General features: G+C 39.7%; 1 protein-coding gene across 1 annotated transcript; it reads right to left on the minus strand.

The window, feature by feature from the left end:
* Positions 1-80: 80 nt before the first annotated feature.
* tomm70a (translocase of outer mitochondrial membrane 70 homolog A (S. cerevisiae)) lies at positions 81-24,480 on the minus strand. Its single transcript, XM_078409588.1, has 12 exons — positions 24,221-24,480; positions 19,076-19,249; positions 17,374-17,500; positions 15,963-16,072; positions 13,347-13,501; positions 11,634-11,841; positions 10,505-10,639; positions 9,963-10,070; positions 8,470-8,586; positions 6,537-6,634; positions 4,747-4,869; positions 81-1,365 (listed from the first exon to the last, which is right to left on the minus strand). The coding sequence occupies exons 1-12, from the start codon at positions 24,440-24,442 to the stop codon at positions 1,212-1,214; spliced, it is 1,731 nt and encodes a 576-aa protein (XP_078265714.1). The 5' UTR covers positions 24,443-24,480; the 3' UTR covers positions 81-1,211.

Consider the following 24,480-nt stretch of genomic DNA (forward strand, 5'->3'; position numbering starts at 1 on the left):
CCTGTTTCCACACTGTATCTTTACACTAAACTAAATTAGACCATAGTGGCATTGAGTTTACTATGGTTTTTTTTGTTTGAAGATCGCTCACACTAACCATTTTCATTCTGAATTTAATATTTATTGGTTAATTTTACACTGTATTTCATTTACAAAAAAAATGTAGTTCAATAACTTTTCCAGTGCAGTTTCCAACATACATAACAGCCATTTAATTCTTGGTAACACAGAATGCTTTTACTGCAGAGCATATGCTTCCATTTGGAGCCTTTTCCGAAGAAAATGGGTTAGGCCAGACAGGAAAAACCTTTAGCAAGATCAAAATCTAATTCACCCTCAACACCTGCAAGTCAATATACATTAAAATGGAAATTTAAAAGCTTCTGTTTCAAGGCCAAACTGACAGGCTAGCTATGATAGCATCGTACCCACTGGAATAGGTTTGGGTCATGTGTCAACAGAAAAACTGCAAAACAGAGGCAAACTTCCACATGGGCATATTTACCAACTAAAAAGACCCCAAACCATATATTTGTTACTCAATAACCTCTCACTGGACACAGCAATTTAATAAGGGCTTTGTTGTACGATATATGTTTTTAAATGAACACTTTGTAAAAGGCTTTTTCAGCATATTATAACTCAATTAGTTATTGATCAATGCAGGGAGTATCAAAACTACCAATTCAAGTTGGACACTATATACTGCATGCTCAATCTTTTAAATATGACCACCAGAATCAGCCTTAAATATTTGATGTATCTTTGCACAGTCAAACCAGGCAAAATTTAACAACACCAACAGGATTGCAAACTTACTTTTAGCCATTGCCATCAAACGGTAGACAATATGAAAATCACAACGTTGATGATTTTGTTTGTTTATTTGTCTGTATATCACAACATACCTTTAAAGGGAAGCTCCAAACCTGTACTGTACATAAGTCTCCTTTTAAAAAGATTCTATAATGAAAATTATTATAAGATGTTTGTGTGGCCTGATTGTGTAAAACAAATACTTTGCTCGGTGCCAGCTTATAGGCCAGCTTGAGTGCAATTTATTTTGCACACATTCATCATCGACCGCTGACGCACCTATACAGAAGACATTACCCAATATCACAAACATCACGGTGGCATTCAGCAGTTTGGAAAATGACTCAGAGGCTTAACAGAAGAACAATGGGAATCGTGCTATCATTTCTTTAAAATCACAGTGTTGGAGGCTTCAATCCATATTTTTTAGCAACTTCTGTCTGTGCATATGCAGCATCACAAAGGGAATAAAGATGGGCCATTTCCATTTCTGACTTGGCCAGGTTGATGGCCTTGTTGAACATTTCGATAGCCTTTGTCAGATTTCCTCTGTAAATAGATGATAGAAAAGAAACGCAGAATGAAAATTCTGAGAAACAAAATAAAATTGGCAGTCTAAGAATAAAATGTCGATTGACAATCTGCAGATGCTGAGAAATCTACAACAAACTGAAAATGTTTGTGATATTCAACAGGTCAGGCAGAGTCTGTGAGGAGAAATTAGTTAATGCTTGAGACGTGAATGCTTGAAGACTCGAGTTCTATTGAAGGGTCTTCAGCCTGAAGCACTATTTCTCTCTCCACACATGCAGCCTGACTTGTGTATTTCCATTGTTTCCTGTTTTTTTAAAATTTAGAAATAATATACAACTTCCTGAGGTGCTCCTACACAAAGACCATATGAAATTTAGACATTTGACTTTTCATACAGATGAGGAATCCCAGCCAGGAATCTTTGCCCTACTTCCATGAATACAGGGCACAAAGATATAGACAGACTTACAGACCTGAACTCACTTTCATTGAATAACGTGAGATAATATATTAATTTATTGATGAATTATTGATCATTAAAAACAAGAGACACTATTTTCAGAACAAGGAAATACAAATATAAAATTATGTAGCCAAAAATAGGACAAATAATAGCGTTGTACCCTACTCTCAACATATATGGAACTATTATCATTAACAAGAACAAGTAGAAATAAGGAGACAAAGAATCAGTCTTGACCCAAAACCTATCCATGGTCTCCAGAGATATTGCTTAACCCAGAGTTACTCTAGCACTTTGTGTCCTTTTATCATTAACAAGCTGTTGCTAAGAGATTCACACACTAATGAGAATACTGTATGGGCAACTAATGAGAAATGAGAGAATAAAATGCATGAGGGTAAGATTAGGATAAAATGACAGCATGGCCAATGAGAACTTGGTGAGTCAAAGGCTCTGCTCCTGTGACATTTCTCTCTATACTTCTGAAACTGCAGAAATTGCAATAACAAAGTCCCCACAGTGGATAAATAAGCTTACAATAAAAAGATGCCAAATCAATCTTAGTTTTTGGATGGAAGTGAGGGAGTGGCTTATTTTCGTTTGCCAGCTTGTTTTCCCTACAGCAAAGAAGATCTGATAGGGGAATTTAAAATAAGAGACATGATAGAGTAGATAGTCAGAATCATTTTCCCCATGGGAGGAGTATCAAAAAATAGAGGGCACATGTTTGCAGTGAGAGGAAGGAGGGATTTGACAGGAAAGTTTTATATATATATATATATATATACATATATATATACACACACACACACATATACAGTGACTGGTTGATATCTGGAACTCTTTGCCAGAGGTGAACCACCGGGTGGCGCCAGCAATAGCTGCCTCGCCAACAGTCTATCTGTCCTTTCCTTCTTGTGTCTGTGTTAAATGTATGTTTTTTAGTGTTCTTTAGCTTGTTTTATGTGGGGGGTGGGGGGAGTTGGGGGAAACTTTTTCTAATCTCTTACCTCGACGGAGCTGCGATTTTTTCAGTATTGTATCTCCGTCCGCACTGCAGCCTAACATCGAGGAGTTGGCAGCCTTTGCTAGAGATGGACCGGGAGCTCCATCGCGGGAGCCTGTGGACCTATCATCACGGAGTTCGCAATTCCTGTCGGGGGCTCCACCTGCGGGAGTCTGCAGGACTTTAACACCACAGAGCCCGTGGTCTCTGGTTAGAGACCGACATTGGGGACTCCAAGCTGCAGGTGTTTCGACTGCCCCGACGCGGGAGCTTCGACCGCCCCGAATGCGGATGGTTTGAATGCCCCAACCGCGGGAGAATAAAGAGAAAGGAGATTGGACCTTATTGCCTTCCATCACAATGAGGAATGTGGGGAATTCGCTGTGGTGATGTTTATGTTGACTTTTATGCAGTTGTGTGTCTTGTTGCTTTTGTTTTAGTATGGCTGTATGGTAATTTGAATTTCCCTGTACCTTAATTGGTACATGTGACACTAAACTGACTGTGAAACCTTGAAAGGTGGTGAGGGAATCAGATACAATCACGACATTCAAGAGACATTTAGATTTGCACTTGAATAGATAATGTATGGTAGGATATGGATTTAATGTAGGCAAATGGGATTATTGCAGATGGGCAAAAATTTAAACTTTGTGCCCAGCGACTGATATCATCTATGCTGTATAACTCAGAGTACTCTCTGTGGAGAACTGCTGAACATAGTTCAACAATGAATATGGATAAATATGATGCATTTTTGAATTACTTTAAGATTCCGGGTTACAATTACCCAGCACTTTATCAAATAAAGTTAACTGATGGGACATAACTTATAATAGGATAAGTCCCATGGCATGTTTCCCTCTCCTCTGCCACAACATAAGGCATGCATGTAATTAAGTGCTTAACTCTCCAATGGATATGTACAGCTGCACCAGCAAAATTCATGACTCAATATAATTTAGCGAATGCCCCTTTCACTGAAGTCAATATACCCAACTCCATATTATAGCTACAGTTTTTAAATCTATAAAATGCACTCCAGAAATTCACCCCTACAATGATGATTTGGACCACAACAATAAAGACAAGGGATCATCAAATTGATTCTTGTCACAAACAATCTAATAATGTTTACAAATAACATTTATTCAATGTAGTACCAAAATCTAAAAAATCTTCACTATTGCCACAGAAATGTTATTAATGTAAAAACTGCAGCAGCTCATGGAAGTACACTATCTCTTAAACTAACAAGAAATGGTCAATAAATGTCACATATAACACAAGGATATTTTTTTATTTTAAGAAAGCAGCAATTCTTATATATGTTGAACTAATGAGCTATACATAAAATGGTTGATGGTTTTCCCTGTTATAACCCACAGAAAGTTTGTGGCTGTGCTCCTGTCTATTCTGTCCACTGAACTTTCTTTCACCACCTTCCATACTGACATCCGGCCTCTCACCTGCCTCAGTCCTGCATTGGATCCCACCCCCCCAGACAATCTAGTTTAAATCCACCTGTGTAGCACGAGCAAACCTGCCTGCCAGGATATTGGTTCCCCTTCAGCTCAGGTGCAATGCATTCCTCTTATATAGGTCACTTCTGCCCCAGTAGATCCCAATGATCCAAAATTCATAATCCCAGCTCCTGAGCCACACATTCATCTGTCCTATCTTCCAGTTCCTACCCTCACTAGCACGTGGCACCAGGAGTAAACTATTGGCAACTCAATTAGCCAACTTTGATCACTCAATCAATCCAACTGCTGCTTTATGACAACTCCTGTTGTTGCTCCAACACTGAAATAGACATGGTGTGTCAATCTGGAACTTGCGTGATCGACACAATCCAATATGCATTTCCAATCTAGATTTTTTGGGGGGGAAACAAATTTAAACCAAGTAAAAACAAATAAATTACCTCTGGACTTCAATAGTACCCATGGTCTCGTATGCAAAATCACATTTATTATCGATCTCGATGGCTTTGCTGATTAGTTCCAAGCCTTTATCCAGATCCTGCTTCCACTGCAGCTGAAGCAAGCTAAAATGAAGTAAATGTATTTGAGTAATTTTATACAAAGTATTTACAATAAACAAAGATGAAGCAACAGGGTACAGTGACTTTCCCCAATGCAAGACAACACTGGGTCTAAATCTTTTAAAAAATCAGTATTTTAAAAAGCAGAGAATGTTCAGATAGGCTCAACATTTTAAATGTAATGTAAACCTAGTCGGCCTGGGTTCTATTCTTTGTACAGTTACAGTTCTTTGAACAGAGTCAGCACAAAGACTCAGCCATTGGTCAAAGCGTTCCTAAGGCTGGGAGAGGACCACATTCTTTCTAATTTTATGTAATGATGACCTCTACCTAGAATGTGTATGCATAGATCTTGTTTGAGGATAGGAATACTCTTTCAGTCGAACAATCTACTGATAGTTGCAGCCATAGTCCATGCTGAAGACATAACATGTGAGAATGGTACTGGGATGCTTACTTTAAGTATACACCCAAGGAAGCCTGAAAAGGCAACTTTCCGATTTTCCGAATGGTTTCTTTTTCAATTGCCATTACTACACAGGGAGTAGGAGTGATCTTACGCAGACCCAACAGAACAGATCTTCCAGTCATTATTTCCAGTTTAATTAGTTGTTTATTGAAGTAGTTGTACAAACAAGGAGATGAACATACCAGGCTTTACGTATTTCGCATACAAGTCGTAGCTGGCTGTTCTGTCCGTCTGGTCCCAGGTCTGTCCAGTCGTTGGTCTGTCCAGGTCTGGTATGCTCTCCCTCCCTGTGTCTGGCACTCCCTGCCCCATATGCCCATATATATATATATACACCATACTGTGCATTTAATGACCGCCCCCAAGTGTCCAAAATAATATGGCAAGATATATCTAGACAAAATAATATAATATGCCAAGAGTAGCTAGTCTAAACATAAATGACTCCTACAAAGCCAATGGCAAACAAGAAAATGGCAAGACGTCAAGAGGGTCAATTTCTGATAGACTGCAATGGATGGGCATTTCAGTTAGCTTTCATCTAAGCATTTTTGTTGATGGCAAGAATAACACAGAGCAAAGAAAGTAAAGCTGTATAAGAAATGATCACCAGTTTTTAGTTTGGATTGCTACCTTCACCTGAAATTCCATTGTACACACGGAGTTGGCCCATCGTCCATGGTAATTGAAGAAGTGCAGAAGTTCTGCCTGCTGGCCAACTAAGCTTCAAACACATGTCAATGCAATCAGGTGATGAAATGGGGGGAAACAGATCTAATGTGGTAATATTATGCCAAATGAAGATTTTTCCACTTGAGGATAAAGTGAAAATTATATTAGGAAATTCACCATCCAGCTAATTTCTTCTCTAGCAACACTGAATGTAAATTTAAGCACAGCCACGAATGAAACCAACACCTGCAGGTTCATGGCAAACAACATCAAGTAGGATTTTGAAATTTAAATTAAAAATGAACATTATATATTTATACATTTCATTAAGAGTACAAAGGGCTTGTTGTGAAATTAATGGTTTATTTTGTTGGAAAACTGCAATATGACTGGAGTAATCTTTGCATTTATACATGAGCCATAGCAAGAGTAAACAGTGCTCTAGCACAACAATCAACTCTTGATTTGTTAAATGAAAAAGCTGAAATGACTTGGCTGTTCAAATTCTTATAAATCACAGAAGACTTACCCTTTGTGAACATACGTTGTTGCATTGTCTGGTTCCAGTTCAATGCATTTATCGTACATTTCGTCTGCCTTACTAAAATGTTGCTGGTCAGTTAAAGCCTAGAACAAATATTTTTTTGTCAAATGTTGCACTCTTATCTAATAAATGTCCAAATACAATTCTGCATAGATTAATGTTCATAATACCAGTGAATTAAAATTAACCAAACACCTTCTGCATGTTTAGGACATAGCTAAATTTTTTGATCCCCTACTAAAATTTTTTGGGAGATATGAGATAACTGATCAAAAATTGTATTTTGGGATCATTGATCGGTCGGTATACCAAAGAGATTTCCCATCCTTCAAGTAGTATAATAGGGTCTTTACTTACATTTAAGAGATTGCCCCTCAGTTTAATTTCTTTCAGACAACTTTGAGTCTAGATAATTTGTGAAATTGTCTTGACTGTTAGTACAACATAGTGTGCATATTTGGAGAGCACCGCTAGCTTGACTCATAAATAAACCCTAAAAGTAACCATAATTAACAGTATTCGCAAATCAAGTTTGGTAGGAAAAAACTGATCTCTATAGGATTATTGAGATAAATGAGGTAGCTCCATCTAGCTGTGTTGTGGAGTATGAACAATTTATAAAAGAATATGAAACTCCAACCATAGTCATGATAATTATATTTTAAGTCAAGCTATTTTTAACAGCTCCAAAGTCAAATAGCATGGGAAAGTGGTACACCTTCAAGGTTGTGAAAGATCTGTTTAGCTCAGACTCCTGGAAGTAAAAGTGTAAAACACAAATGGAGAGTTGTAAATATTGGAGATCATAGGTATAAATAATATATCCAGGCATGTGAGTGAGGTGAAAATTAAAAAAGAGGAAAAGAGCCCAGCGCTTGCGTGAGGTGTACAACGGGGGTCAAAAAATTGGAAAATTTACACTCAAAATGACCAGTTCAAGCCTCTCAGTGCATTTCAAAGTAAAAACAGACATTACAAAATAATGTGAATATGTCACTGTACACTAATAACATTTTGAATTAAATTCGCACATTAATTGATAATCAGCCCAAAAAGGCTGTAATTGGCTTTTCTGCTGTGTTCTATATTTTAACCCAGTCTTAATTAATTTAGTTATATAATCTTGCACTTAAATTTCATATTTACTCATTACAGTTCCACCACTAATTTTCTGGCACTCTTGGTTCCAGAGCTTTGCTGGTTTATCCAGCAGGCCAAGGAAGTCGGCTATGGGGATAGATTTGCTGGCTCCAGCTGGGCTGGAGTTCCAGAGCCCCGGCCACAGGCTACAAATTCAACCCACCGATCGGCCGTGGAAGTCCTGATGAGGTCGAGATTGGCTGCCTTGCCCAGCCTAGGTGCCATTTTCGGGGAGACTTCCACGGCGCAGGGGATTTTTCGCGGAATCCCTAGCAACCGTGTAGCAGAACCCTAGTGTTCATTACAAGTTTGTACATTGTTTATTTTTGTTTCTTTCTTTTTTTCGATCTGATTTCGTGTATTTGGCAAAGTGAAAAACGCGGAAGTCATGCAAAAAGCACGGAAAATGGATTTTAAAAATGCAGAAATCCGCAGAAAATTCACATGCGTGGATACTGTAGACCAGAGCACTAGCCCTGGAACAAGATAATTTTGACATGATTTAATAAGAGTTGGTAAATTACAACAATATTCCAAACAGTAAAACAGTATAAAATTTCCATATATTTTGGTCTTTTCAGAATCAAAACATGGTAACCTCAGTGATTATAAAAGACATAATGCTATACAAAATATAATTTGTGCTATGTTTAAACGAACAGTATTGAGAATTTCTTCAGACATTAAAATGTTTCATCTTCCAGCACTATGCTTTATGTTAAATTGAAGTACATAAAATAACTACCATTGTAACTATCAATGTATGTCAAAGGCTTACCTGTGCATATAGTGCATAACCTTCTGCGCACTTGGGAAATTTTTTAATAACATCTTCAAAACCTTTTACAGCCACCTGGATCTGCAAAGGATTGCTTCCAGTGTAGGCTTGACGATACTGGGGAAAAAAAGGCGATAAATGTAATTCAATCAGTATATGACGATGATAGATTGAAGAACATTTTTGGACTATATATTTCATATATTTTCTGTTGATATCTATAAAGATTAATCAAGCACCAATATTAATCATGATCTTTTCAGTGGTGAATACCATAGTTTCAGTTCTTTCATATTGCATAATAGAATCACTCAGCGATCCCCAATCAACTTTCTACATTTGATTTTAGGGATTGCAGTGAGTAAAACAATATCCAACTTCTCTCACTCAAACTGGACTCAGGAGTGCAATGAATATCATTCCCAAAATAAATGTATTGAGGTTGCAATTGTTTTACAGGATTAGTTCTATATCATTTTCCTTTGCTTTGAAACAAGTCAAAAACCAAGGATTTTCTTTCGGCAGGACCTTGTGTGCCATAAATTAAAATTCTTGCATTCAGCTTATGTATGGAACGAGAACAAGAGGGAAGGTAGAAGAGTACTGGAGCGAGGGGACAAATAGTCATCTGGAACATTAGTCCAGAGAATGAAACATGGGTGGAGAGCAAGATAGTGGGCAAGTAATAAAAAATAGACCGGAAGTCATAGCACTTTAGAGTTTATTGGGAAAGAAACACAGGCAATGGCAATGACAGCTCTTATATGAGTGCACAAAGGAGGTGGGTCCCAAATACAGGTGCTCCTCAACTTACGATGAGGTTACGTTCCGAGAAAACCATCGTAAACCGAAAATATCGTTAAGTCGAAATGCACAATACACCCGATCACGTGGCCGGAAGTAAGCTGCGGCTCGCTATGGGTCGCTGCCATTTGCACCATCGCAAAGTCGAAATAACGTAAGTCGAAGCATCATTAGTTGGGGAGCATCTGTACATTGATACGAATCTAGCTACGATACGAAAAGGTATTAGGTAGCAACAACATATCCAGGTTTCACACTACCGAACTAACTGAGGTAGTTATCCTAGAAGCAGAGGCATATAAGATTTTGAAGTAGAATAGCATTGGTTTTACAGAAGGAAAAAGTGGTTCATCTCAAGTCTTTCTGAGGCAAGTACTTGAAAATAGTGACAATTGCAGAGGATGAATAGATGCAGTACTGAGGCTGATCTGGATTTCACCAGTGTCATGTGTAAACTGACCCCATCAAATAATACCAGGGGTGCTAAATGTTGAAAAGCAAACTAAAGCAAAGCCAAAGGCATTGCTCATCATGTTTTTAGCAAGTAAAATCCCATTCAATCAAGTATTATTTACAGTTTATTATTATTGATCCTTGCTCAGTTAAGATTCAGTAAACAGCTACAATGTATTACTTGACATTCACAGCAAATTAAAGGTACTGAACAGAATTAGCAATAGACTACTTACCAAAGCAAAGCACTTCTGGGCCTGTGCTAGGGCAGAGTCTGGACGAAGTCTAATGCACTCATCAAAATCATCAACAGCTTCCTCCACGTGATCAAGTAAGATCTTCAACTACAAGCAAAATTACCACATATCAAAATGATGCAAAAGTAGGAAAACCATAGTCACCCCAAAACCCACTACTCCAACAGCATACCGAATAAAGAACACAAAGTGTGTGAAGATGCAAGTTAATCTGCCATTAATTCTTGAGGCACAAAACTGTCAAGTTGGAAAACAGGATTATCAGCTATATCATCTGAAAGAAGCTCTCCCCGTGTTTGACTTTTTTTCCGTCAAGCATCTCCAAAGCAACCATAATTATTAGGGATGGATAATAAATGCAGCACTTTCTCTGTCACCAACATTGAAAACAAAAAAAAGAAATTTAACTCCAAGAAAGCTGCATGAAGTCCACTCTCAATTAATCAGAAATCTACTGGTTATTTTAGCTCCAAAGGGGACACAATTGGCTCATAATGGTTCAAAGAAACCTAGCTCCCTACCTGTCCTCGATGATGATAAACGTCAGCATTTTGAGGATCAATATCAGCAGCCATGTTGAAATCTTGCGTGGACAGCTGTGAATGTTGCTGCTGCATGTACATGCTTCCACGCTTGATCAATGCATTAGCACGCAGCTGAAGGATAATACAAATTGCAGAATGTTACATAAAAAATCCCCTTGCACGTAATTTGTATATGAGACATTGGTTGCATGCTTTGCCACTCAGCGTTTACATTAGGTTAGGAGCTTCAGCACCTGAACAGTTAATTAAGCCTATTGTTTTAAAACTGCCAAGTGAATATTATATTAATTATTTTATTTTTTAAAATCTTCAAATAAGAACACATTAGCAATTTTATTAGAACCAGCTTGGTTTGGTGACCACATGCACACCTAACTCAGACATTAACCTGCTCAGTGCCACCCCCCCCCCAAGTATACTCGGGTCAGAGTATACAAGTGAAAAAAAACCTTGGCAGTGAACAGGTTAAGCTAGAGTCACATTTCCTCAAGGACAACCTTCAGGAAGACATTGTGCAGTATTGAGGAAGTGCTCTATTAAATAGAGACTTCAGTGCATAATTAAAAAGAGACCTAAAATATAAAGTTCTGCTTTCTGTGTGTTCTAGCTTATTTCCCTCAAGCATCTCCAAAACAAGCCAACTGACAACTTGTCAATGACACAAGTCTCACTTACGGACTGAAATTAATCTGTTACGATTTCATTTTAAAACAGTGCATTCACTTTGAAATTTTGTGATATTAAAAAAAGCTATTACATGAAAATAATGTTTTTTTTCCCTCTATTATCTTAAAACAGTGGGGTAATTTTAAGTAGATTATTCTTTACTGCCACAATTGTTGCAGAGGTCAAAAAAAGTATAAATTCCTACCGATGCAAGAATTTCATTGTTCTGCTTCAGTAATAATAATAAAACATCCTTGACTCTTGGATGACATTGGACATGCCAACATAAAGGATCATTGGATACTATATTAGGGTATTGTTTTAAAGATAGCAGATAATTAAAGAAATTATTTAACTAAAAATTGACCAGTGTCTTTTTTTTTAAAGCCAAAAGGATAACATTCTTACTTCTACAATTAAATTTGGATGAATCACTTACTTTCACATTTGCATCTTCCATACTGACAACTTTATCAAGGTCAGGTTGAGCAGCTGCTGCATTGCCTATTAGCAGGTAGAAAGTAGCCCGAAGCAACAAGGCTTCTGCCATATATTTTCCTTTTGCTTCTGTCTCTTTTGTACATTCACTAATAATTTTATCATAGTTCTCTTCCTCCATGTACTGTTTTGCCTTCTGGTAGCCAGATCTGAAAAATACAAAAATGTCACCATAACTATGTAGTACTATTAGAAGCATATTTTCTGTCCAATCCATTTATCAGCCACGGAACCCATGGAACACCTCATCCTGGGTGCAGATGTGGCGTAGACGAAGGAATTGGGAGTTGGGGATAGGGTTTTTACAGGAAACAGGGTGGAAAGATGTGTAGTCAAGATAGCTATGGGAGTCAGTAGGTTTGTGTGAAACACCTCATCCTGGGCGCAGATGCGATGTAGATGGAGGAATTGGGAGTATGAAACACCTCAGTGAGCTAACAAAATTGCTAACTGTTCACAGAGCTGTAACATTTACCTGGCCGGATTTCTTCGAACTTTTCCCAAGTTTGCCAGGAACAAGTCAAAGTCTGCGTGGAGTCAATCTCTAGCCATTGTGACACCGCAAAGAACAGCTATATTAAAGTTCAAACTACAGCAACTATTGTTAAACTGCCCTTAAGGTTCTTTGCTTACGAGACTTTCATGTGGCAATTTAAGACGGTATTAAATAACTAATTTCATATTGCCTAATTTCTTTTTTGTTACAAAAACATATGACTGGGAGTAGTGATTTCCTTTACAACCTAAGCCTGTAAATCAGTATTGCTCAAATGTCCATTAACAGTTGCTTAAATTTTTATTCAGGGGATTAATAGAATGCAGATTTCTTTACTTTAAAGTGCTCTTACTTTTATAAAGAGAGTACACCGCTGTTAAAAAGGGAAAAATAAAAATGTCACAAGACACGGCGGCTCATAAAAAATGAATATTGGCGTGGACTGAGAATAAATGGTCTGCTTCAGAGCTTTAATATTCTAGGGATTTGGAATGTGGAAAAACACTTCAGGTTACCAGCAGATAATAGAATCCTTGCTACTTATCATTCTTCATACTCAAATTAATATTTGTGAGTTTAGTTTAGCGATACAGCATGGAAACAGCTTCGGCCCATCAAGTCCACATTGACCATCGATCTTCCGTTCGCACTAGTATGCAATTGCACCTTTCCATACTCTCCCTATACCCTAGTGGCAACTTTACAGAAGCCAATAAACCTCGCACATCTTTCGGGTGTGGGAGGAAACCCACGCGGCCACTGAGAGAACGTGCAAATTCAACACAGACAACACCCACGGTCAGGATGGAGCCCAGGTCTCCTGCTGTGAGGCAGCAGCTCTACAAACAGCGCCACCATACTGCCCTAGTTCTGGATGTTTCAACTGTTAAAAACCCAAAGAGACTTGGTCAATCCAATCACTGCCAAAAAGAACTTGAAGCAACATCAATAAATTGTCAGTGACAAGAATCCTATGATTTCCGTTCACCTTTACAACCAGAAAATGAGAGCAACATAAACTTTTGCTGCCCCAGGTGTGACAAATTCATTCAATGCATATCATGTAATTAAAAATAGGACTTTTCTGATCTGAATCACACCATATTATTCACAAATGTAACCTTTAGCGCGCAAAAATATACATTATTATACAATCACCTTCCTGTTCTCGTGACATCAGCAGCTTCACCCTCTTTGTCTTTGTCTTCATCAGGCTTTTCACCTTTTAGCAAAGGCTGTGAGATGATATCATCAGTGAACGAATTAAAGTATGACTTGATGAACTGTGGGGAGGGCATCAGAGGCTCTCGATTCTATAATGGAGGGGGAAAACAATAATGAGAAAATCCATGGAGTGCAAAATACTTCAACCGGAAGTATCCCATAAATTCAACTACAGTAAAATACACAGGTAACCACAAAATAATTTTCTTTTTAAACGGTGTTATCAAATACCAAGTTGTTTTACATTGCTTTCCGACTCAAATGTTAAATAAATGGCCTGCATACCTCCTCAACATAATCAGTCAAATTTTAAGGTTCTTGGTCCACTAAGATTATATCCTTTAAATATCTTAGTAATCCGATTTTGTTTTGACCTAAGACAGACACAAAAAGCCAGGGTAACTCAGCGGGACAGACAGCATCTCTGGAGAGAAGGAATGGGCCATATTTTGGATCAGCCCCCTTCTTCAGTTCCTTCCTACACATTTAGTTTTAACCTACCAGTATCAACATTGAGCTTCGGGATAGGAAAATATCTCAAGGCATTGTTTTATGTCACTCAAATCACCATACACTTACGCTATATTAAGTGTAGGCAATTTGATAATGGACTTATTTATATCATCTCTTCTCTACCATTTTCAATTAATTTTAATGTTTGATCTTTTAATTTTTAAGGTTACAACTCCATGATATTTTAAAATTATATCCGGGACTGTCATATGTTGAAAGACTGGAGCGACTAGGCTTGTATACACTGGAATTTAGACGGATGAGAGGAGATCTTATCGAAACGTATAAGATTATTAAAGGGTTGGACACGTTAGAGGCAGGAAACATGTTCCCAATGTTGGGGGAGTCCAGAACAAGGGGCCACAGTTTAAGAATAAGGGGTAGGCCATTTAGAACTGAGATGAGGAAAAACATTTTCAGGTAGAGAGTTGTGAATCTTTGGAATTCTCTGCCTCAGAAGGCAGGGGAGGCCAATTCTCTGAATGCATTCAAGAGAGAGCTAGATAGAGCTCTTAAGGATAGCGGAGTCAGGGAGTATGGGGAGAAGGCAGGAACGGGGTACTGATTGAGAATGATCAGCCATGATCACATTGAATGGCGGTGCTGGCTCGAAGGGCCGAATGGCCTCCTCCTGCACCTATTGTCTAAATTATTGCCTAGTGTGAATATTGACTTTAACCATGCTAGCTCATGTAACTTCATTAAGTCACCTTAATGATGATACCTTCCGATTGATGTCTTTTCTTGGTCAGCTCTCCTTACTCTGGTCACCTCAGAAAGCAGCATTAACCACTCTTAAGAAAGGTCCGGCCAAAAACATTGCCTGTCTATTTCCACGACAGATGTTGCCCTGACCCGCTGAGTTCCTCCAGCACTTTGTGTTATGCTCAATAGTGCAGCACCTGCAGTCCTTGTGTCTAAACCACGATTTGCTGAGTGTAACTTTCACCATGCTCGACATACCAATGGATTAATATGCCCGTGTATATTCAAAAGCCAGTGCATCCATTCTGTTGGATCAATGACACTGGCCTCTCCATCTCTATCACTCTCCTGATATAAACCATCCCAATCCAATTTCTGTCTGAATTGAACTTCAGTCATCACAAAACTTATTGTCTCCATTTACCCCTCAATCTTCCTGAACAGCCACAATTTCCAACAGTTAAATTCATTCTGGAGACTTCATTGCTGGATGCTGAAGCTAGTTCCCTTGGTGGGGAAATTTTATCTGCGGTATGGTGTGAGGATTGTGAATCTTTGTAATTCTTTACCCCAGAGGGCCATGGATATTGTCACCCAAGGCTGGTGCAGACATATTTTTAGATCAAGGGCTGACAAATATCAAGCAAAAACATGGAGTTGAGGCCAAAGATCAGATTAGTCACGATCCCACTAAATGACAAAATAGACTCGCAAGGCCACAAGATTTACTCCTGCTCTAATTTCTTTTGATGATCATTCCTTCCCCCCTTTTTAAAAGCAATATTTCAACACCTCTAACATTTGCAGGGACTAGGATCAGTAAAATGTACAGCAGTCATTTAAGGCAACTCGAGGGCGTGCTGCCTTCAAACATACTAACTTCTTGAATGTTTCCTTGGTCGTCCTCTGCAGCACAGCCCTCACTGCATATCAGACCCTACTTTCTAAATATTACGCTGCTTTAAATAGTTTCTCCTTTCTTGTCCAGTTATGGAATGCACCTTTGACAACCACTCCTTTGCATACTTCTTTACCCTTCCAGCAACACTATCAGTGCAACGGCATTACCATTTTGCATGGTAATGCTTTTACTGAGTATCCCCGTTCATTGTTTGGTATCTATGATTAACCTGGTTAAAACATTGCAACAGTTTGCAAGCTGAATTCTCCGAACAAGTAGTAATAGACCGTAAAGAGGTTCACCCAAAATAATACCATTGCGCATTTGTTTTTTGCGTTCTGGCAGACGGACACACAGATTGTATTATTGCGCTGGGAAAAAAAATCAAGCCAACATTTCTAACAAGTATCTATAGCACGTCAGCTACCAACCTTATATTTTTCTTTAGCTTTCTCCTTTCCAAGTAACTTAAGGACTTTGTCAGCAAGCAGCATACTTTGTTGGTTTTGGAATCCTTCCAGGATACAAACAGCAGTAACATCTGAAAAACAGAAAAACACTCATTATATTTCCAACAAGAGCACTTTGAAATTTCTCCAGCAATGGTTGAAATCTTTTTTAATTTTTTTAAAAATAAATTAACTTTCCTGGCATTTCTCTAACCAGCTTGCTTTTTCTTTCAAATTTGGCATCGAAAGGTACAAAAACAAGTCAGCCGTGATCTGCTACAAAACATGACAAATAACGCTGGGGACTAGAAGCAAAGAAACCGCAGATGCTGGAACCTTGAGCAAAACACAAAGCGTTGGGAATAACTCAGTGGGTCAGGCATCATCTGTCGAAGACATGCATAGGAGATATATCGGGTCGGGACCCTACTTCAGACTCAAATAGTGCCATTATTTAATTACTCAGTTTTAAGAAAAACTTTGAGTCAACTTTTTTTAATTTGAAAAGTTATATAATTTGTGCTGATTCTAAGACAATGAACAAATTGGCGAATTAATCATAATTTGCATTCCTGAAGCTGAAAGAGGAATGCCACCACTGGTTTGTAGGTGTAGTCAAGGACTTAGTCTGGTAGAATAGCTGGATCATCAATGCAGGTTTTTAAGTAAAGGTATTGGTTCCGAACACATTCATCCCTTCAAAAAACAGGAAGAATTTAAATGTTGCAAGGCACGGCTGATCGCATCATTCCACTTTGCTACTAAACTGGTGAATAAATTATTGGGCACATGCTCGAAGAGAAAGTAAATCAATGACTCTAAAAAAAATTCACTACAATTTCAAAGTGACTTTTCTTTTCTCTCATGAAGAGCACATAGAATTCCCAAAACAATAAGTTTTCAGATCTTTCACCTATGCAAATTGTTTCCTTCACAAGACCAGAGAATGATTTTCAGAATTTCTGAACTTAATTGTACACATGTTTGATGGTTGCACGTCCACAGTATAATTGTGGCCATACAAATCCAGTCTGGATATACAAATCCAGTCTGGATATACAATTTGCTCATTAGGTTCAACAAAACTTGATGAATTATTACATGGTACCAAATCATACACACTTCAATATGTATGTTAATTCCTAGATATCATCTAAAGTTCATTGCTATTAAGGGCTTGTTTCTGAGATCTGCACTTTGGTGAACCCAATTCAGATGTAAAATTGTTTGAAGTCAAAAACTGTTTTTCGCTACCTAGCTTTCTTTTTGGAAAATCATAAACAATGGTTATTGAAAGACTGAACCCTGGAAAACTGCTCACCAGAATGATGTGGAAGAAACTGATAGTTATGTCGAAGAAAATATCAGTTGGAGGCAAAGACAGAATACAAACCTTCCAAGCACTCCTTCTTATTATCTAGTTTATCATAAGCCTTTGCTCGCCGGTATAGTGCCTTTATGTACTTGGGGTTGAATTCTACAGCCTTGGTGCAGTCCTGCACAACTTCTTTCCATTTTTGCTGCAATACAAATTGGTTACTTTGTTAAAGAAAATCATGAATTTGTTCCAGGATCATTGACCAGACTGCAGGGTGATGACATAAACTATTAATCTATCTTACTGTACACAGGGTCTCATATACAGTCAATTTTCATTGTAATGAAACATTGGGGGTGGAGGGTGAGGAGTCCGTTATTGCCGATTGTCCGCTATAACGAAGTAAGGGATTATCATTGTATGTAGTAGAAATAAAGAACGGCAGATGCTGGTTAATACACAAAAGGACACAAAGTGCTGGAGTAACTCAGCAGGTCAGACAGCATATGTGGGGAACATGGATAGGTAACGTTTCATGTTGGGACCCTTCTTCAGACTGATTCAGTTTGCTGAGTTACTCTGGCACTTTATGTCATTTCACCTTAAAACTAATCCCTGATCTTGCTGGTCGGCACCATCGAGCCTTTCTTCACCAGTGCCGCACGTGTCCAGTTGACAACAGTTGTTTTTGCGGCTCATGTTGCAGCCCCTGGCCAGCAGCACTTTCTTCAGGCCACTGATAGGAAGCACTCAGAGTGGGGCTCCCTCCCTCTTACCAGCTATCACTTCTTCCTGTCGGCCACCATTTTGTCCGCTCCCCACTCATCACCGCTGCCGCCTCCTCCTCCCGCTCCACCAGTCGCCAACATCTTTCAAGGTGGCGAATGTCGGCGACTCGTTTAACCGAATATTGTTTAATCAAGTGGGCTGCCATGTCCTAGTGTTGCGCTTCTTAAATGTTTTTGATGCTGCACTCATCCAGACAAATGGAGATTATTCCATCACACCTCGATGGGTGCAGCAGATGGTGGACAGGCTGAGGTCGGATGCAAGTTACTTGCTGGGATTTCCAGATCTTGCTGCATTTGGATGATTCAGTTCACTATCTGAGTTGGCGTGAATGAAGCTTAACATTGTACCATTATCAGGGAACATCCCAACTTCTGACATTACGATTCAAGAAAGATAATTGATGAGGCAGTTGGAAATGGCTGGACCTATCTTCAGCTGACTCACATATATTTCACACAAAAATGCATTCAAACTAACTAAACCACATCAGAATTTATGCCCCACTCAAACCTTGTCCTGTATTTCTTTATCTAAATCCACCAGTTAATTCTCTACATCTTTCTCCTATGTATTTACATTAATCTATGCAATATCATTCAACCATCGTCTGTGGTATGCGTTCCATGTCTTCACCACTCCTTGGTGAAAATGTTCCTTCTGACTTCCACACTGGATTTTTCACTGACCATTTTATATCAGTTATGTTCTCCACATGTGGAAACATTTCCGCTGTATCTAATCTATTAAAACTTTTCATCATTTTTAAGACCTCGATTAGGTTATCCCTCAGGCTTTTTCTACCAGTCTGTTCATTCTTTGCGGACATGTATATCCTTGCATTTTCTGTAATCATCTGGATAGAATTGACTTGGTTATGTCGGCAATTTACTTTCTAATTTAAGATTCCATTGTTGCATTAGCAACATTTGTCTTGAAGCTAACATTTAGGTAAACTCAGTTTTAATTGGAGTAAAATATTACATACCAGCTGTTCAAATGCTGCAGCCCGATTCTGGTAAAATGTTGAAAGGTCTTGCTTCTGTTCCAAAGGGCACAAGCTTATTGCCTCAGTATAACATTGAATAGCTTGTTCAAATTTTCCAGCTTTAAAATACTTGTTTCCTTTATTCTTTGCAGCTTGAGCCCGGTCCAACACACTCTAAGGAGGTAAAATTATATTTAGTAATATGGCACTGAAACTTAAACAGAAAAAAATAGTGGCATAACAACAGGCCATTTGGCATGACCAATCTATTCTATTTGAACCTCTTTATTCCTTCATCTAAATCCGAGAGCCTGCATATTGCCTACTCCTTCATTAATTGCCCAGCCTTCCCTGACTATTCACGTCAATCACTCCTTGCTATAATGAATTCCATATTCTCAGCACTCTTATGGCAAAAAAATCTCCACTGAATCCCCCCCCTATCAAAATTCCTGGTTACTATCAAATTGGATATCATGGTTACTATAAAGTAATCTTGTCCATTCCCTGCATATCTACATGCTTATCTAAAAGTGTCTCAAATGTAACCATCATATTTGCCTCCACCACCACCCCTGGCAGCACTTCGTGTCTATTTTTGTAAACCAGTATCTGCAGTTTCTTGTGTCTACATAATTTTAAGAACTCAGTGGGTCAGGCAACATCTGTGGAGGGAAATGGACGGTTGACCCTTCTTCTGGACCCTTGCTTACAACAGCATCACGGGCAGAAACTCAGAATACACAAAAAAATATTCACATAAATTCTCCAAACAGAAAAAGACTATGCAAAAAATGAAAGACATTTAGTACTTGCTTTCCCCCTCTCAATCCATTCTGTGACTTGCAAACTAACAACCCTTCAACTATTTGTCCCTGACTCTGCACTCTCTGACCTTTATTGAATGCTTTTTAGATAAAATTAGATAAGTTGTATTATTGCACTATCATTATCTATTCCCTGCTGCCTTGGGAAAAGATTCAATAAGGTAGGTCAAGAAAAGTTCAATCTGCTTTTCCAATCCAAAGCTTTTCCAATCCGCTCTGACTAGTTCTTATTACATTTTCTGTTTCCAGGTATTCTTCTGTTCTCTCCTTCAGTGAGAATTTCACTATTTCTCTTACCAATTATATAAAGCTGACTGGTATACACTTCCCTGGACATGTTCCACATTACTTCTCAACGAATACACCTTACTTGCGTGCCAATCCACTGGCTCAAAAACATTTAAAATAAAATATTATTAAATATGCACTGTAAAGCTTCTGCTATATCTTCCTTAAATATTAACATCAATTCACATTCTTGAAAACTCAAAGACCTAGGACACAGTCAATGAAGTTTCAGTAACTAGTCAAATAAGCAAACTTTTTGTTCCCTCTTTTATCACTGGTAATAATTTCTACTTCATCTTTATTTCTGAAAGCAATCACTTTGCTTCCTTTCACTTGTGCCAAGAGAAAATGGACTCTGTTCGCTTCACAGCTCTAGGTTCTGATTCCCTGCAGCAATTTGTATCAATGGTCCCGTTTCCAGCTACTCAGCACAGAAGTTGAAACTGAGGAGCCCAGCAATGTGGAAAAACTGAACTTGCAGCCATCGCATACATTCTTAATTCATAATGGCTCTTCAACACAATGTTCATATGTCACATATTCCTGTTATTACACGTTTCTAATAATGTAAAATACTGAGATTTGATATCATAGAAAGCATTGGAAAGTGGAAGACAAGTGATCTAATATATGCATTTTGTGTACTCAGTTACACCACCGGAAATGCTCTGTGGTTTATAATGAAAAATACTCAAGTTATTGAACTTTGTTGCTAAACCACATATGACAAGACAACAATATGATATAAACAAGATAGGCACAAAATGCTGGAGGAACTCAGCAGGTCAGGCAGCAACTCTGGGGAAAAGGAGTAGATGAAGTGGGTTGAGACACTTCTTCAGACAAGATTCAGGCCATTCCATGAGAAAGGTCTAAGTGTAAAACAATTGTTTTCTTTTCAAAATGTTCTTAAATAATTGAGATCAACTTGCCCATTCGGAAGTTACAATCAATTCAGGATGAAATGATTAGACACACAAGAGACTGGTCGATACTGGAATATTGAACAAAAACAGACTGCTGGGGGAACTCAGAGGGTCAGGTAGTATCTCTGGAGGGAAATGGACAGATGACATTTTGGGTAGGAACCCTTCTTCTGAGTCAAAGAAGGGTCTCGACGCTAAACGTCACCTGAAAAAGAGATTCCTTATAGTGTTAACAATGGTGAAGTGACCAGAATTTCAACTTCATTATTCTATTCTACATCATTCTACAGTATTTATAAAATTGGAAGCATACACATTTCCAATGCCAAAATGAGTTAATTAACAGATGGATTTTCTTCTTGTGATATGCTGCTTAATAAACTCCTGATAAAGGGTTTCGGCATTGTTGATAATGCTTGTAAGTCATGGTGTATTCTAATAATGGCACAATGTTTGTTGCACATTTCAGAGATAATTGACCAAAACTGTAGAATAACCTCTGACACAGGGTTTTCAATCTGAATCTCTTTCCACAGATGCTCCATGAATATTGGGTGTTTCCAATATTTTATGGGGTTTTTTCTAATTAAAGAATTATTGGGACACTGGGCTCAGAGGGTCCAAAAGTTCTTGCACTCAAACCACTTAACATGAAAATGCAGCAGGCAACAAATCAAACAGCCTGACGAAGGGTTCCAACATAAAATGTCACCCATGTTCCCCAGAGATGCTGCCCGACCTGCTGACTTACTCCAGCACTTTGTGCCTTTTTAAGTGAAACAGTGTATTGGACTTCATTACACAAGGATTGGACTTGAGAGACACCTTGCCACAATTATGTAAGGCAACTGGAATAGTGTACGAATGTTTCCCTGTCCGAGGGAATGCACTGGAAGTTCACCAGTTTGATCCCTGGATTGGATTAAAGAGACCACATCTGCAGTATCTCCAGAGTTTGAAATAATGATCGGTGATCTCATTTAAATATACAGAATTCTTATGGAGATTGATTGAGTGGAATGCAGAGTTGCTGCTTCACCTGGAGACACAAGAGAATGAAAGGTCATCGAGACTGAACATCGATGTTGAAGATGAGGTGATACGGCCGGGTATTGGAAGTTGTAAAAATGTTGCAGACCATGCAAGGTGTCCTGAATATAGGTGAGAAAGCACTGGACAAGATAGACATAATTTACAGGAAGGGTTTCGACCATAAACATCCACTATTCATCTCACTCCACAAATACTGCCTAATCTACTGAGTTTCTCCAGCAGTTTGTTCCTTTACTGGTTCACCTGGCTGGAATGTTAGAACAAGCAGTCACCGAGTCCAAATAAAGGGTCAGCCATTCAGGACAGATAAGAAGAAATGTCTTCACTCAGAAGGTAGACTTTCTACCCAAGAGGAGACCATAGAAACTCAGTTGCTGTGTGTATACAATATGGAAGTTTGTAGATTTTTAGATCTTCCAGATCCATGAGAATCAATGCAGGAAAGTGACACTCGGCCACAACCTTGTTTAATGGCGGAACAGACACATGGAACTGGGTGGCCTAACCATGCTTCTATTTCTGAGACCATTATGTTCTATTCCACAATCTCAGTGGAAGCAGAATCCATTGGAGCTTTCAAGCATCAAATGCATGAATATTTTAAATGGTAACAGATGTAACAGGATAAGGGGAGAGGGGGGAGTTTCTTTACTTTAACATTCAGAGTACATAGCAAGTATTAACAATCCTTTAAGTTGCATCACAAGTTTGCATTATAATCTGATTCTGGAATCATTAGAATGTAATTGCTAATCTGGTGATTATAATGTAGTCACACTGCTGATCAGGGAATATAAGCTAAAGAAAAGGGGTATCTTGAACGGGATAGCTTTATTTCAATAGTTAGCCTAAAAGCATGATTCCTACAACTATTGGGCCCATGTCATGTCCACACCATACGATTTTCATTCAATCGCTCCTCTTCCTCATGATCCTCCACTAACTGACCTAGCTGGGCTCAAATCCCCCTTGTTACTGAAATAAAACAGATATTGCTGGTAACACTTAACAGGTCAGACAGGATCCCTGGGGAGGTAACTTTGCAGCCTAACAAATCTTTACTAGAATCTGCCCCCTTTCAGCTCGTCAACCTGCAAAGGTTACTCTGTTAAAAGTAGACAAAAAATGTTGTAGTAACTCAGCAGGACAGGCAGTATCTCTGGAGAAGGAATGGGGGACGTTTCGGGTACAGACCCTTCTTCGACCCGAAATGTCACCCATTCCTTCTCTCCAGAGATGCTGCCTGTCCCGCTGAGTTGCTCCAGCATTTTGTGTCTGTCCTTGGTTTAAACCAGCATCTGCAGTTCCTTCATACACAAGGTTACTCTGCGTCTCTCTGGCGCTGACTGAGCAGCAGAATACTTCCAGCATTTTGTTTCAGTTGCGATTTCAAGCATCTGCAGTTTACTGTTTCCTCGTGTTTCGTATTTTTGCAGCCACTCCCCAAATCGCTCTGCAGCCTTCCCTTCCTGTTCTGCCTACCCTCTCCCTCCCCACTCCCTTCCCCGATCCCTCCCCTCTCTTCCCCGCTCCCTCCCCCCCACCTCCCACCTTCTCCCCTCCTTCTCACTCCCTCCCCTCTCTTCCCCCTCCCTCCCCACCTCCCACTTTCTCCCCTCCTTCTCACTCCCCCCCCCTCACCCTCTCTCTCCCTCTCTCCTCCCTCCCTCCCCACTCTCCCCCTCCCCTCTCCCCCTCCCTCCCTCCCCACTCTCCCCCCTCCCTCTCTCCCCCCTCTCTCCCTCCCCACTCTCCCCCCTCTCCCCCCTCCCTCCCCACTCTCCCTCCCCACTCTCTACCCCTACCTCCCTCCACTCTCTCCCCTCCCTCTCACTCTCCCCCCCACTCTCTCCCCCCCACTCTCTCCCCCTCCCTCCCCACTCTCTTCCCCCCTCCCTCCCCGCTCTCTTCCCCCTCCCTCCCCACCTCCCTCCCCACTCTCTCCCCACTCTCTCTCCCTCCCTCCCTCCCTCCCTCCCCACGCTCTACCCCGCTCTCCCCCACTCCCTCCCCACTCTCCTCCCCACTCTCTACCCCGCTCCCTCCTTCACCTGACTGTCCGTCGGATTCTCCACACGATCGCCGCCCTCCTTCGGCACGGGGCTGGAGCTGCCCTCCGGCGCTTTCCTTTCGCTCCGCTTCGCCACCGACCTCTTATTCCAGAGGTAGATGGCACCGGCCCCCAGCAGGACGGGGGCGCCGATGGCGAGCGCCAGCTGCCACCGGGACAGGCCGGTGCTGGCCTGCGAGTCCAAGGGCTTGGAGGCCGCCATCAGTGCGCTCGCAGCGGGGAGGGAGGGAGGGAAGCGGG

This window comes from Rhinoraja longicauda, chromosome 12 (genome assembly GCF_053455715.1).
Source record: "Rhinoraja longicauda isolate Sanriku21f chromosome 12, sRhiLon1.1, whole genome shotgun sequence".
Classification (NCBI taxonomy): Eukaryota; Metazoa; Chordata; class Chondrichthyes; order Rajiformes; family Arhynchobatidae; genus Rhinoraja; species Rhinoraja longicauda.